Source organism: Hibiscus syriacus, unplaced genomic scaffold (assembly GCF_006381635.1).
Source record: "Hibiscus syriacus cultivar Baekdansim isolate YM2019G1 unplaced genomic scaffold, ASM638163v2 tig00017792_pilon, whole genome shotgun sequence".
Classification (NCBI taxonomy): domain Eukaryota; kingdom Viridiplantae; phylum Streptophyta; class Magnoliopsida; order Malvales; family Malvaceae; genus Hibiscus; species Hibiscus syriacus.
Window position 1 is genome coordinate 436,586 of NW_024062416.1, and position 13,238 is coordinate 449,823.

The window sequence follows — 13,238 nt, forward strand, 5'->3', positions numbered from 1 at the left end:
TCAGAAGCTTCATCTTACGTTACAAAAATCCCACAGGTAAATTACATACACTTTTCACCTTCCTCTTCTACCTGAAGGAATGGTGGATTGAATGAAAGCTGTATGATGGCACCATAACCATATTTAGAGAGACGGGAAAATGTGGGAAATGGCTCTCAAATCTTGAATCCAAATGACCAAAAAAAATCGATCATCGAGGACCACGACTGTCAATCTCTTCTTTGAGGAATCGAGCCACGAGGTCTACATCCATGGGTGGCCTTTTGTCACTTAAGATGCTACACAGGGAATGTAATTCTTCAGGGTTTGCCTTCTTGAATAGACCTCTGAGTAGTGTGTCTACTTCACCGGGCAAGGGACTGCTCCAAGGAGGCCCTGCATTATCTTTTTACCCGGATGTTCTAAGTACGTTGTCGCCATTAGGAGGGGGGTGAGAATGTTGTAGAAACTGCACTTGAAGCCGTGAATAAGGCCGAGAGTCCCAATACTCCGTACAAACTCGATTGCGATCAATTGCCTCAATGGCCTGGTTTATGTTTTAAGCATACGGTTAGAGACAATCCATCAAGGGAGGGAGAGAAGCAGTTAAAACAAACCAGTTAGCTGAAATTTTTCATATCAACTGCAAAGCAGCTAACTTCTATATGCGATGTTAAAATTCAATAGTTTCCCCCAGGCGAAATATCAGATTGTATTGGTATGGCCAAACTTTTGAAAACCAATAATAAAATGGTGGGAAAATGGAGGTAGAGGTTACAAAAACATAATCTACTAACCTGAACAATTTCCAGTGAAGAAAAACCAAACATCTCAAAGCCATCAAGGCTGCCGGTAGGCTGCAATGGTGGGAGGTTGGTCTTTCCTTGTCTATGTTGCTTCACTATCTCTTGATTCACTTTCTCCCGCACGGGCCGCACCATCTCCCAGCATCTGGCAGCTGAAACATGAACGAATACTTCACTGGGGCAGTGCTCCACGGATACCTGAAACCAAATCAACATTAAGGCCATGCATACCACCATGACAACATTTTTCCGACATTATATGATACAAGATTGAAGCATGAAAACGTGGGGGGGGGGGGTAGTTAATAAGATCGTGGTACAGAAACATAGTTGATAGAATAAAATTTTCAATTACCATGAACAGAGGTCCATCCCTCTCTGCATCCAAAATTTCTGAGACATAGTAAGCCATATTTGTTGGATCTAAAACACTAAAATACCTAACCCGGCTCTTAAATACTGCATTCATTAGAACAAATGAGTAAGTACATCCGGCTGTCCGTACTTAGCATATTGACATTATAAACAACAATGCAACAAACCTTTTGGGAAAATGGCCTGGCTGTTACACCATAACTTCCCAGAGAGCATAGCTCCAAATTCCAAAGGCTCAACATTACAGTTGATCCTACGCACTACCTTAGCAATGCGAGGACCTTTCTGCCGGACGTTTCTGTCCAGATTATTTTGAGAGCAAGATGGCCTTTCTACATTACTTCTCGTATTGTCAATTAAATTTGCCGAGGCAATGGTTCCCACCTTCTCATGTTTATCCTTGTCAACTTTTTCACCTCCCAAAGGCAGCAGATGCCGAACGTTGCTTTCAACAGTCGATGGTTTATTCTTGTTATCATCCATCTCTGTGGTATTAGAAGAATCCTGAACACCTTTACCAGATTCTGTAGTGGCAGATTGTAAATGAAAAGAAAAATTCTGGTGATTAGATCCAACCGATGTGATACTGTTTTCAGCACTCATCTTTCATATGAGAATAATCAGATGAGCAACTAGTCCTCCGCACATCAGGGGAAACGGCATCCTTTTGATTCATAACCGCAGCATCAGTTAGAGGGGTAATTAAGATAGCCTCATTCTTGTAATTACATGTGCTTGCTTTTTCACCAGATGGTGCCAACCTCATGGAGTCTTCTGAATGCTCTGTGACAAAATGTTCTTTTGGCCTTTCCGAAACTGCTTTTGCAGGTTCATCACCTTCATCATCACTAAGAAGAATGGTATTATTATCTCGTGGAGCTGAAGCTTTCTTCACTCTACTTGCTGCAGTAGTTTGACCTCCAGGCATGCTTAAGCTTGAACCAGAAATAACTGATTCCCCTTTCTTCAACTTAGAATTTGAATCTTTTGATGGTAATGCAGCCTCTGATAGTTTATTTCTTTGTAGCAATAACATCTGAGCAGAAATTTGAGACAAAATCAAGGCTTTGTTTGTCGACATATCTTCTCCTGGTAGTTCTTTGGAGGAAATGACTAATGGTTTTGGTACTTCTTTGGATATTCCTTCCAGGGTATGGGGTAACCTACAACCTATATTGTCCTTAGTTACATATGAACTCAGGGCCAGCCCAAGGTCTAGTCCTGCGCACCTATATACAGCACTTAGTTTTCCTTCCACTGCTTCAACAAGGATATTTAATTCATTTATATCATATCGAAATAGGAAAATCGTGGCACCTCCACCACATGAACAGAACTGCTTTGCGTGTCTCAAGCATGCATATCTATCAGGGGAGCAATGACAACCTGCTGCAGAAAGGTGCAAATCAAAAAAACATATACTGCATTCTCTCGCAGGTAGCATCAAAATTGCTCTCCATTTTCACAGCCTGAGAGGAACTGCAAACAGTTCCCCTGCTTAGACGCTCCATCTCAACTCGTGTCTGTAGGAAATAAGCATATATAAAGTCGGTCAAAATCAACCAATATAAGCATTGCTTATATGCTATAAGTTTACTAAATAATTGTTGCAAGACTCTAGTAAACATGAATTCTATTTATGAATTTGAAATTAAATTAAGTACTAGATATAATTTATTTTATCAACATAAACTTGACTTCAAGTAGTTTAGCAATTAAATACTAAATCCAAATCCAGGGGTAAATTAATATTTTGTACAAAATGAACTTTACGCATGCACAAACAGCATTATGAGGTTGTGTCTATGTGCACATATACAATAAGCATGGATCAAACATGCATGAATATGCACATAAATATTTAGAGCTCTAATCACAAGCTTCTTACATTATTAGAGATTTGGGATCAATGATTCTCTAGAGATCAGACCAATCCAAAACCACTTAAAGAATTTATCAAACATTAAATTTGAATCAGACAAGAAATTTTTTTTTTTTTGATAGGAATAGTAGGCCTCACTAAAAACCCCCTTCATGATTAACGGAACTTGAAAATAGTTCCTTAATCAGCGGAAGGAGGAAAAGAGTGTCCTAGGAGTTCATTAATCTTAAAACATTACAAAGTAATACAATGTCTAATCTCCCTCTAGAGATAAAAAGCCAAAAAGAACCAGCCCTTAACAGAACATAATACTCAACCAATACCAGCCTTAGCTAGAACATCCGCCTCTATATTGGCTGTTCTACTAACCCATCTAATAAGACCTTCATAAACACTAAGCTTTTGAATAATTTCCTTAACAACTTGAACATAAACGACAGGACAAGAACCAACATCCTTGACCCAATCAATTGCCACCTTACTATCACTCTCGATAATCAATCTCTCTTTAAATCTGTGGCGAATAGATTCATAATAAAATAACCCCTTTAGGATAGCTTTCAATTCCATCAAAGTTGGAGGTCCCGGACCAGCAGGGTCTTTGAAGGAGCCGAGAATCGAACCAGAACTATCTTTCAGAACACCACCTAAACCACTCCTCTTCCAATCACTAGAAGTAGCCGCATCCACATTAAGTTTAATAAAACCCTCTGGAGGAGGGGACCAAGGAACCTTAGTTGAAATCCGATTAGTATGAGACGAGCAAGAATCCACTAAGGACGGGTCGGCAATAAGAGCATCCTTGGAAATAGAAATCTGAGTTTCCCTAGCTAGAAACCATGAAGCAAGCCTGCACCTAGCTAGATAGAATATTTCTGCTCGATCAAACTTCCCTCCTTCAAACACTATATAATTCCTAATTTTCCATATTGTCCATAAGACCACTCCAGGGATAAATGACCACATCAGAGAGTTGGTCTTTAAGTTAGTCCATGCTACTAGGAATTTTTTTGCATCTTCATGAAAAACAGACTGAAAATTCCAATAACCCATGAATTTAGTCCATATTGGCCAAACAACCGAACATGAAAAAATAGATGAGATGAAGACTCTTCTTCTAGATTACAAAAGGACACATAGAATCATTTAAGCCCTGAACACCTCTCTTAACCAGAGCTGTCTTCACTGCCAGCTTCTTTAAGATAACTTGCCAAAGAAAAGTCTCCACTCTTGGAGACAGCAGGCCCCTCCAAACAATAGATTTCCAAAAATTAGCTTCCTCCAAATCAGAAATACCCGAATAATATAGATTGGCACATGATTTAACATTGAAAACCCCTTCTCCATTCCCCTTCCACAACAGTCCATCAACCGCATCAGTAGAAACAGAAAAATCTGAAATAACAGCCATCAAGTTTGACCATTGTTCAAATTCCCAGTCATTCAACTCCCTTCTCAACTGGACGTTCCAAAACCAGCCCCCAGAACTGTAATCCCCAAACTGAAATAATCTTCTAGTTTTGTTCACTGCAATAGAGAATAGTCTAGGGAACATGACCCTCAAAGGATGATCCAATGCCCAATTGTCTTGCCAAAACCGAATATTCCTCCCATTGCCAATTTTGTAGCTATAATTGCTTCTGATACTACAGCCCATCGAATCAGCTTTAAAATGATTATTCACCAAAGATCTCCATATCCAAGAAGATTTAGGAGAAACCTTACCATCAAGCTGCATCAATGAAGAATCCAATTTGTATTTAGTGCAAATCATTTCCCTCCAAACCGCCTTCCTCTCAATAGCAAACCTCCAAGCCCACTTTTCCAATAAAGCCCTATTCATCGTATTTAAATTAGGAACTCCCAATCCTCCTTCAATTTTTGGTTTACAAACGCTGGACCAGCTTACCCAATGGATTTTCTTTCTCCCACCTCCTCCACCCCATAAAAAATTTGACATAATAGAGTTTAGGGTCTTGTATACTGAAGCTGGTACCTTAAATAATGACAAATAGTATATAGGAAGTGAACATAGGACTGATTTAATCAAAACCAGCCTGCCCGCCAGTGACAAAGAAGAGCCTTTCCAGCCTGCTAACCTCTTATTGAAGCTTTGAACCACTGGATCCCACAGAATGTTAGAGTTCCTGTGTGGACCAAGAGGGAGTCCCAAATATTCAGAGGGAAAATAACCCACTGAACATCCAATCGTAGCTGACCAATCCTTAATTTCCTCTTCCCTTAAATTCACCCCAAACAATTTGCACTTCTTCAAGTTCAACTGAAGTCCAGAAATAATCTCAAACACTCGAAGCACCCTCTTCACATTCAAGATCTGTTTTTTCGACGCACCACAGAATATTATAAGGTCGTCAGCAAATTGTAGATGTGTTAAATTAAAATTCTTCTCCTCATTTCTAATCATCAAACTCGAAAAGAGACCCCCTGAAACAGCTTTAAGTATCAATAAATTCAATAGTTCCCCAACTATATTAAACAACAACGGAGACAAAGAACAACCTTGACGAAGACCCTTAGCCATTGGGATTTCCTCGGTTGGAACCCCATTCACCAAGACTGAAACAGTTGCTGAAGTGATGCACTTCGAAATCCACCCTATCCATCTAGAACCAAATCCCATTTCCTTCATAATTCTGAACAAAATAGGCCAGTCAAGAGTATCATATGCCTTCTTGAAATCAGCTTTAAAAACACGTCCTTTTAAACCATTCTTCTTCCAAAAGTCAATCCCTTCATTGGCTATAAGGGAACAATCCAAGATTTGTCGACCGGGAATAAAAGCGAATTGACATGGACTGATCAAATCTGAAATGCAGCTCCTAAGTCTCCTTGACAGACATTTAGAGAGGATCTTGTACAAACCACCAACTAAGCTAATAGGTCTAAAATCGTCCAAACCGCCAATGTTTGAAATTTTCGGAATAAGAGTGATGAAAGTGTGATTTATTCCATGTTCCCAATCCTTCCCCAAGTAAAACTTCTTAAAGAAGATCATAATATCTTCCTTAAGGACCTGCCAAAACCTCTTGAAAAACCCATATTAAAGCCATCGGACCCGGAGCTTTGTTACTTCCATAAGACTTCACAACATCCCAAACTTCCTCCTCTGAAAATTCCTGCTCTAAGAACTGATTCTGCTCCAAAGAAATTCTGGAAAAATCCAGATTTAATTCATCAATTTCTAGAGTAGATCGGTTATTGTAGATCTTAAAAAAATAATCCTTCACAATGTCCTTAATAGCAATTGGGTCTTCAACTATTTCTCCTCTAAAATTAAGTGCCACCAGTGCATTCCTCTTCTTCCTAACCGTAGCACAGGTATGGAAGTATTTAGTGTTGCGGTCCCCGTCTTCAATCCATTTAGATCTCGAATACTGAAACCAAATCTGCTCTTGGATCTTGTGCAGCTTCTACAATTCTGCTCTACAATTATTCAACTCAGTTAATACCTCACTATCGACAGCACCCTGCTTTTGTTGAATATCAGCCTCTATCTTCGAAATTTTCTTATCTAACTCAGAAATCAAGTCTCCTGGATACTTATCTCTGTTTCCAGACCACTTTTTAATTGCATGTTTGGCACTCCTTAAAAGACTAAAAGCACCTGCCTTCTTCTGACTTTTCTTAGAACTCTGAATAGAAGAAATAACCATATCCTCAAAACCCTCCTCATCCATCAAATAGTTGAACATTCTAAACGGTTTTTGACCCCAGTCCACTCCTTTATTCACAAGAATTATGGCATTGTGATCTGACAATGATCTTGGTAGAAGATACTGTAAAATGTCCGGAAATAACGCTAGAAATTGACTGTCAACCAAAAAACGATCTAATCTTACAAACGTGGGATTCTCTTGGTTATTACACCAAGTGAACCTTCCCCCATTCATAGGAAGATCAATTAAGCCCGTATGAAGAATGAAGTCATTAAAGATCTCCATTGAGCTCCTACTTTGGCCTCTGCCCATCTTCTCATTTTCTTGTAAATAAACATTGAAGTCCCCTCCCACACAAACGGGAAAATTCTGTCCACTAAGAAAACTGCTTAATTCTTCAAAAAAACCAGCTTTCTCTTCCTCCACTGCTGGACCGTATACATTAATGAAACCACAACTGAAGTTTTTATTCCGGAATTTACCAAAGGTAGCTATAAATCTCCTACTAATAAACTGACTCTCCAACTCAAAGATATTGTCATCCCAACAACACAACAAGCCCCCCGCTGATCCAACTGAAGGAGATTCCAAAACTCCTTTAAGCTTATTAATCCCACTTCTCCTAAAGAAAGACCTCTTAAATTTTTCAGTCTTAGTTTCTTGCAACCAAAGGAAAGTAGGATTTAAGCTAGTGACTAAATTCTGAACAGCCCTCTTTTTTTCATTTTTCCCCAGACCCCTAACATTCCATGAACATATTACTAACTTTGACATCTTCATAAAGGGAACAAGGTACAAACAAAACCCTCAATCAACCAAACCTTGATTAATCCCAATCAAGCCTTTCTCTAGAGCTATGATTTTTTCCAAAAATGCTTCTTTCCCTTCCTTAAAAGATACTCCCAAAAGCTTACTAACCTCCCAAGTTTCTACAGCTTCTTTCAATAAACTCGAGAAAGCTGAGGAGGATGTTGTATCAATGCTCACCTGGTCAAGAGCTTCTCGAAACAGGATCCTTCTAGCTCTCCTCTTCCTTCTAATTAACAAACCAGATTTGGGTCTTAAGCATTCACCTTCAGAACAGTAACCTTCAATCTCCCGCTCTACGGTCCCATCCCCAAGACCATTAACAAAGCTAGGAAGAAGACTCCCATCAGCAATGAGCTCTGTTGAAAAACAAATCTGTTTTGCAGTGCTGGAGTCCACATCCAACTTCCTCTGCCCAACCTTGGTGCCACCTATTTCATTCGTAAAGTTCAACAAATCTCCATACCAATATCTTCTATCCCTCGACCTGCTATAGACCCTTTTGCAACTGCTCAAACTTCTAGTTTCCAGCACCTCACTCTCAGATGAGACCTTTCTTCTAGAACGGTGTAACTGTCTCCCCCTTGAGATGTTTCCTAAATTAGTTGTAACCGGTTCAACCAACCTTAAACTTTCTTCTTCAGCCTCTATTTCTGCATTAACCACCTTCTCTGTAATTGGGCTCTTCTCCAATACTTTAAACGTTTTCCTGTTTTTTCCATCTAAATTAAGGTTCTCCACAAAATCCCCAAACTTATTAACTATATATGCTGGCCCAGAAATGAAACCCGAAAAATCTTTTGACCCAGACTGCCCAGAGTCTTCAGAATGGGCCTGAGACCCATCAGCCGAATAATGTTGACTTCTAATCCCCAAACCTGCAAACTCACCAACTTTTAAACTCCCAACCTTTTGACTTTCTGGCAGACTACATTTAATACCTTTCCTATCTAAGGGAAGCCTTGCTAGCTGTCTATTCTCACTAACTCCTCCAGAACCACTGAACACACCCTGCTCAATCCAATTGTCCACTGACAGACGATTTTTCCTTGCTGCACATGCCTCTCCTTCCCCATGATCTGACAACAACCTGTCTACATCCTCCTCAGACCTAATTTCTTCAGAAAATGCCTCATCGGAATCCTCCACCGGAAAATTACTGAAAAACGAACTTGAATACTCACTTGCTGATCCAATCTTAATACTTACTTTGAATGATCTTCCATAAGATCCAAGAGTGATCACCTCTGGAACATCAAAGGGGCTTTCCACCCTCAATAAAATTCTTGCCATTGTAAGGTCTTCTCTTTTCCTTGTACTCTCATGAATACCTACCACTTTGCCCCATCTCCCAGCCATTTTCTCGAAGAAAGATTCATTCCAGCATAACAAAGGAACCCCTATTAATTCTGCCATGCAGAAGGCCATGGGAACTCCGGCCTCATTCAGTAAAGGTTCCACTCGTTCAAACCACTGTTTTAAAACCTCTTCCTTTTTGCTCCATAAATCCAGCATCTCCTCATGGGAATTGAGAACTAAAACGCAAGAGTTCCAAACATAACCCCATCTAGCAATTTGAACATCATAGCCTTCCTTAAATAAGGCATTCCGAATGAACTCAACTTGAAACGAGTATTTGATAATCCCTGTTAACGACCTCTTCACCCAATTGGCACTTTCTGATGGAATATGCATCTCCATAATGTTTTTCTTGACATTCCTCCTTTGGACATCCTCAGACAATAGTTCTTTGTACCCCCTTGTAATCCCATTTGACATCAGAGCATCCCTATAAGTTCTATCGTCCCTTCTACTTCTGATAATATTTTCTCTTTCTCTTGATTTCGAAGAATCTGCAAAAATCTGACCAGAAGCCTCGTTTGAAGAAGTAAGCACCACTCCTCATATGTATCAATACAACAATCCTTGCTTAATCTCTCCTCCTCTTGATCCAGCCCACTCCTCATATGTATTTTCGGGCCCCTATAAAGCCCGATTTCGCAGTCAACTTTTTCATGCTCAATGGAAGCACTACCCAGACTTTTCCCATTTTCTCTCCCTTCATTAACTTCTTCTGACTTTTCCTGCTCGATGGAGACATCACCTACCTCTGTCACATCTTTGCACAAGTCAAACGTATTTTCCATACCTATGTTTAAATTCAAACCCCCCTTGGTATTTGTGTGTTTGCCTTGATGGGAACTTCTAACCCATTCCTCAACCCTATTCTGCTGATCTGACAACTCTTTTAATCCCACCTGCTCTTCATGCCGATTCTTCAATTCTTCATTGCTCCAATCCGAAGAGCTATCCTCCCATGGTTCCTCTGCAACTTCTTCTGCCTCCATGTCAGTTAACTCGGGAAAAAAATCCTCAGCACCGTCAACTTTAATTTTAATCATGAACTTTCTCCCATACGTATTGATGATGATCTGTTCTGGAATGTCAAATGGACTCTCAACCCTAAGTAGCAACTGCGCCACTCTACAATCCACTCTATGGGCAGTTGATCTTGAATTTTCACTAACTTTCCCCATCTGGATGCTAAGTTAGAAAAGAACGGTATAAACCAACAATTTAATGGGACACCAATCATTGAAATTGCACAATAAGCTAATGGGATGTCCCCCTCCTCCACCACCGGCTCCAATATTTCAAACCAGAACGTCAGAGCTTCCCATTGTTCTTCCATTGCAATTTTCTCTCTTCAACCGACTGAAACACTACCAGACACGCATTCTTCGCACATCCCCACCTTATCACCTTAACCTTGAAGCCCTCATTCCGTAAGGCTTTCTGCACGAATTCTACTTCGAAAATATCTTTGCAAATGCCAGTAAGTGATGATTTCAACCATAATCTCTCTTCCACCGGGATAAAGACTTCCAAAGATTTCTTCTCCTCCTTAGTATTCCTTTGATTGCTTACTTGACTCTCTAGAACTTTTTTCACCCCAACTACCGTATCTCTATAAGTTCTTCCATCAAGGAACTTACTCATCCGTTCCATTTTCTCTTTCACTTGTGCTGGAGAAGTCCTTCTGCCTTCCAACTCTCCTGTTTCTACCCTTTTGGAGCCCTCCTCTCTCTTTCACGATTCTTCAACTCGGATAACTTATCATATTTAGCTACTGACACAGAAATTATCCTCCCGTCAACCCTGACGTTATTCATCTTCTCCACCGCATTACACAGATCCTTGCTTGCAAAATGGACGAACGCAAACGTACAATCCTTGTATTTCGGTCTATTGTTAATAAAGGGAATAAACACCCTAATAACTTTACCATGATAACTAAAATGTTCCCCTAATGTTCTTCTGCTCACTCTCCTACTAAGATTATCAACGAACGCAGACCAAGTACCCCCTCCAAGAAACTATCTTTGCCATCAGGATATCTGCACTCTCGCTCTCTCCATATTTCTGCTATATATTGATATTGATCAATATACCCTTGAATGTTAGAAGGCAACTTCAGCTCAGAATCGACCTTACCAAGCCACAAGAAAACGGATTGATCCAAGTAAAAATGCTATCTTTTTTTTTCCTATGCAGGGGGAGGGGCAGCTTAGTAAAACATGATGATACATTTGGCTTCTTAGTACCGTTTTGACTCACTCCAAAACAATTATATAAAGTCAACGTTAGCAATAATTACAAATATAAACACCGTATTATAGATCTTTTAGCTTACCAATTTGTGAAGCAGGTCAGGTTGTTCACCAAAAAGGTCAGGCAAATGCCTTTTCATAGCCTCTCCAGTTTTGAAGCATGCTTCCCAGGGACACCATACCATATTTTTGGAGCACCCCAACGCATATAATTCAGTGAGTATAGGTGGTGATCTTCAACATGCCAGACCCATCCACATAAAACAAATGGCAAAAGAATAGCAATATTAGCACCCTCTGGTCATCCTTATATTGTCATGTGTGAGTAATGACCTTAAATGGGACTTCAATAACTCAAAAGTTCAAAAGAACCATTTGTTGGCTAACCCAAAAATTTCTGCACTGTGGGCCAGATGGCATAATAAATTCATCCAGGGTTTCACATAAGTACCATCCTGGAATCACTTTCCAGGCAAAACTACCCCTTAACTATTCTTATTGTTCCAAATTGCAATCACACTTAACTATTCTTATTATTCCGAATTGCAGTCACACGACTTATGGGAGAATCAAATGGGGTAACAAGTCACCCAAACAAAATAAATAGACATGAATTTCAATTTTCACATGCTAGACTAACACAAAATTATCAGAGAATACTAGAGCCAAGTTCAACTCATGCAAGGGGAACGGAAGTTAATAGCCATAGAAGTCTTACCCAACAAAAAGTTAGGCTAACACAATATCAGAGTTCGACTCGTATTACAAGGGGGAAGGAAGTTCATAGCCATAGAAGTCTTACCCAACAAAAGGATGAAAAGCACATTCCTACATACAACCAGGGAACCAGAACCCCTGAAATATCACTTCTTTCATAGTTGAGAACAGATCCAGGAAGCCTGGGGAAGTTATTCACGTTCCAGCCAGATTTTATGTACTTCTCACTGGATGCAAATCCAACTTGACTGGACTTATTAGGAAACCCACTGCCAAATACCCCAGTTTCCAGATCAGCCCATATAAGACCTAAACAAGAAAAGGAGTATAAGAATTAGCAACTCCACTTTGCAACTGGTTTAAAGAGAAAGAAAGATAAGAAAACAACTGGAGTTTGATTGGTCTAGTTGGAATGTAAAAAAAAACAGTTTGTTGGTGTGAGGTTTTCTAAAATACTTTATCAGAATGAAATTGTTTGAATTAACTATGAACAAGTTTCTTGTCCATTTGAAACTTCATTGACTTTGTCTATCAGCTTCTCCTAGTGACACTTCCTAGAATCTCCCATTTAGAACTTCCTAGTCTCCAAAAACTCATTTCAGCTTTTTTGAAAAGCTATAAAAAAAAGGTTTTGTCAAACTCCGTTTTGGTCCAACCATAGCTTCCTGGAGCAGGAAAGTTACTTCAATAGCTCTGGCTATCCAGCGCTAAGTAAATTAATCAACAGAAAGGAAGGAGAATTTTCCGAACGCACAAATCTTACCTCTATTTCCTCGGTTGCTTTCTCCACAATGCGCCAGTATTCACCCTCAATATTCTCAACTGAAGGTCCATGGTGCTCTGGAAGAATGGTCATTTTACCTTTCATATCTACATTGTTTTCCTTTCTCTTAAAGTATTGGACCTTGAAATCATCGGCATACTTATGAAACTTATCCAGAGTAAACTATGGACCAGGTTCAAACCCAAACCTCTCTACTTCACAAAATCCAGCATCAGAAGACCATGAGATATTTCCACCCATGAGATATTTCCACTATCAGACCCACAGTCTACAGCCATTCTCATGCATCTTCTCCTTTCCCTCCTCATATTGTTATTAACTTTTGACATTTTTCTCATTGAACCACGATTCTAAAGCTTGTCAACCCTCTGCACACGCGTAGCAAATCTAGAATTTTCCCATATATTCTTTTCTTTTAGAGGACAAGGAGGCTTCCAAGAAGATGGAGGAACAATGCGACAGATTCCAAATTGTTCTGCTTTTGGTCGTATGCTAGCTATATACTTCAAAGTATCTTCAAACTCCTGCGGGAACATTATAAAACCAGATAAGATATTCAATTCTATAATGCGGAACTGCAGATATGACCAGTAACAACCA

The 13,238-nt window shown here is 39.7% G+C and overlaps 3 protein-coding genes across 3 annotated transcripts; all 3 read right to left on the reverse strand.

The window, feature by feature from the left end:
- Positions 1–1,949, reverse strand: LOC120208889 (putative lysine-specific demethylase JMJ16). Its single transcript, XM_039208021.1, has 4 exons — positions 1,328–1,949; positions 1,141–1,244; positions 777–983; positions 1–526 (listed from the first exon to the last, which is right to left on the reverse strand). The coding sequence occupies exons 1-4, from the start codon at positions 1,761–1,763 to the stop codon at positions 389–391; spliced, it is 885 nt and encodes a 294-aa protein (XP_039063952.1). The 5' UTR covers positions 1,764–1,949; the 3' UTR covers positions 1–388.
- Positions 1,950–6,068: 4,119 nt separating this feature from the next.
- LOC120208865 lies at positions 6,069–7,493 on the reverse strand. Its single transcript, XM_039208005.1, has 2 exons — positions 6,513–7,493; positions 6,069–6,437 (listed from the first exon to the last, which is right to left on the reverse strand). Exons 1-2 carry the CDS (start codon positions 7,491–7,493, stop codon positions 6,069–6,071), a joined length of 1,350 nt encoding a protein of 449 aa, XP_039063936.1.
- A 26-nt stretch (positions 7,494–7,519) lies between these two features.
- On the reverse strand, positions 7,520–12,979 carry LOC120208887. The gene is made up of 3 exons (XM_039208020.1): positions 12,618–12,979; positions 11,940–12,163; positions 7,520–11,371 (listed from the first exon to the last, which is right to left on the reverse strand). Exon 3 carries the CDS (start codon positions 9,303–9,305, stop codon positions 7,527–7,529), a length of 1,779 nt encoding a protein of 592 aa, XP_039063951.1. The 5' UTR covers positions 9,306–11,371; positions 11,940–12,163; positions 12,618–12,979; the 3' UTR covers positions 7,520–7,526.
- Between the last annotated feature and the right edge of the window lie 259 nt (positions 12,980–13,238).

Bases quoted from the DNA above. Each gene is read 5' to 3' on its own strand.
- LOC120208887 (XM_039208020.1), bottom strand. From the start codon at position 9,305: ATGTCAAATGGGATTACAAGGGGGTACAAAGAACTATTGTCTGAGGAT.
- LOC120208865 (XM_039208005.1), bottom strand. From the start codon at position 7,493: ATGTCAAAGTTAGTAATATGTTCATGGAATGTTAGGGGTCTGGGGAAA. The intron at 6,438-6,512 runs GTATTAACTGAG...ATTTGGTTTCAG, and splicing joins AGGGTGCTGTCGATAGTGAG to TATTCGAGATCTAAATGGAT.
- LOC120208889 (XM_039208021.1), bottom strand. From the start codon at position 1,763: ATGAGTGCTGAAAACAGTATCACATCGGTTGGATCTAATCACCAGAAT. The intron at 1,245-1,327 runs GTTTGTTGCATT...TAATGAATGCAG, and splicing joins CCAGGCCATTTTCCCAAAAG to TATTTAAGAGCCGGGTTAGG. The intron at 984-1,140 runs GTAATTGAAAAT...ATTTGGTTTCAG, and splicing joins GGGATGGACCTCTGTTCATG to GTATCCGTGGAGCACTGCCC.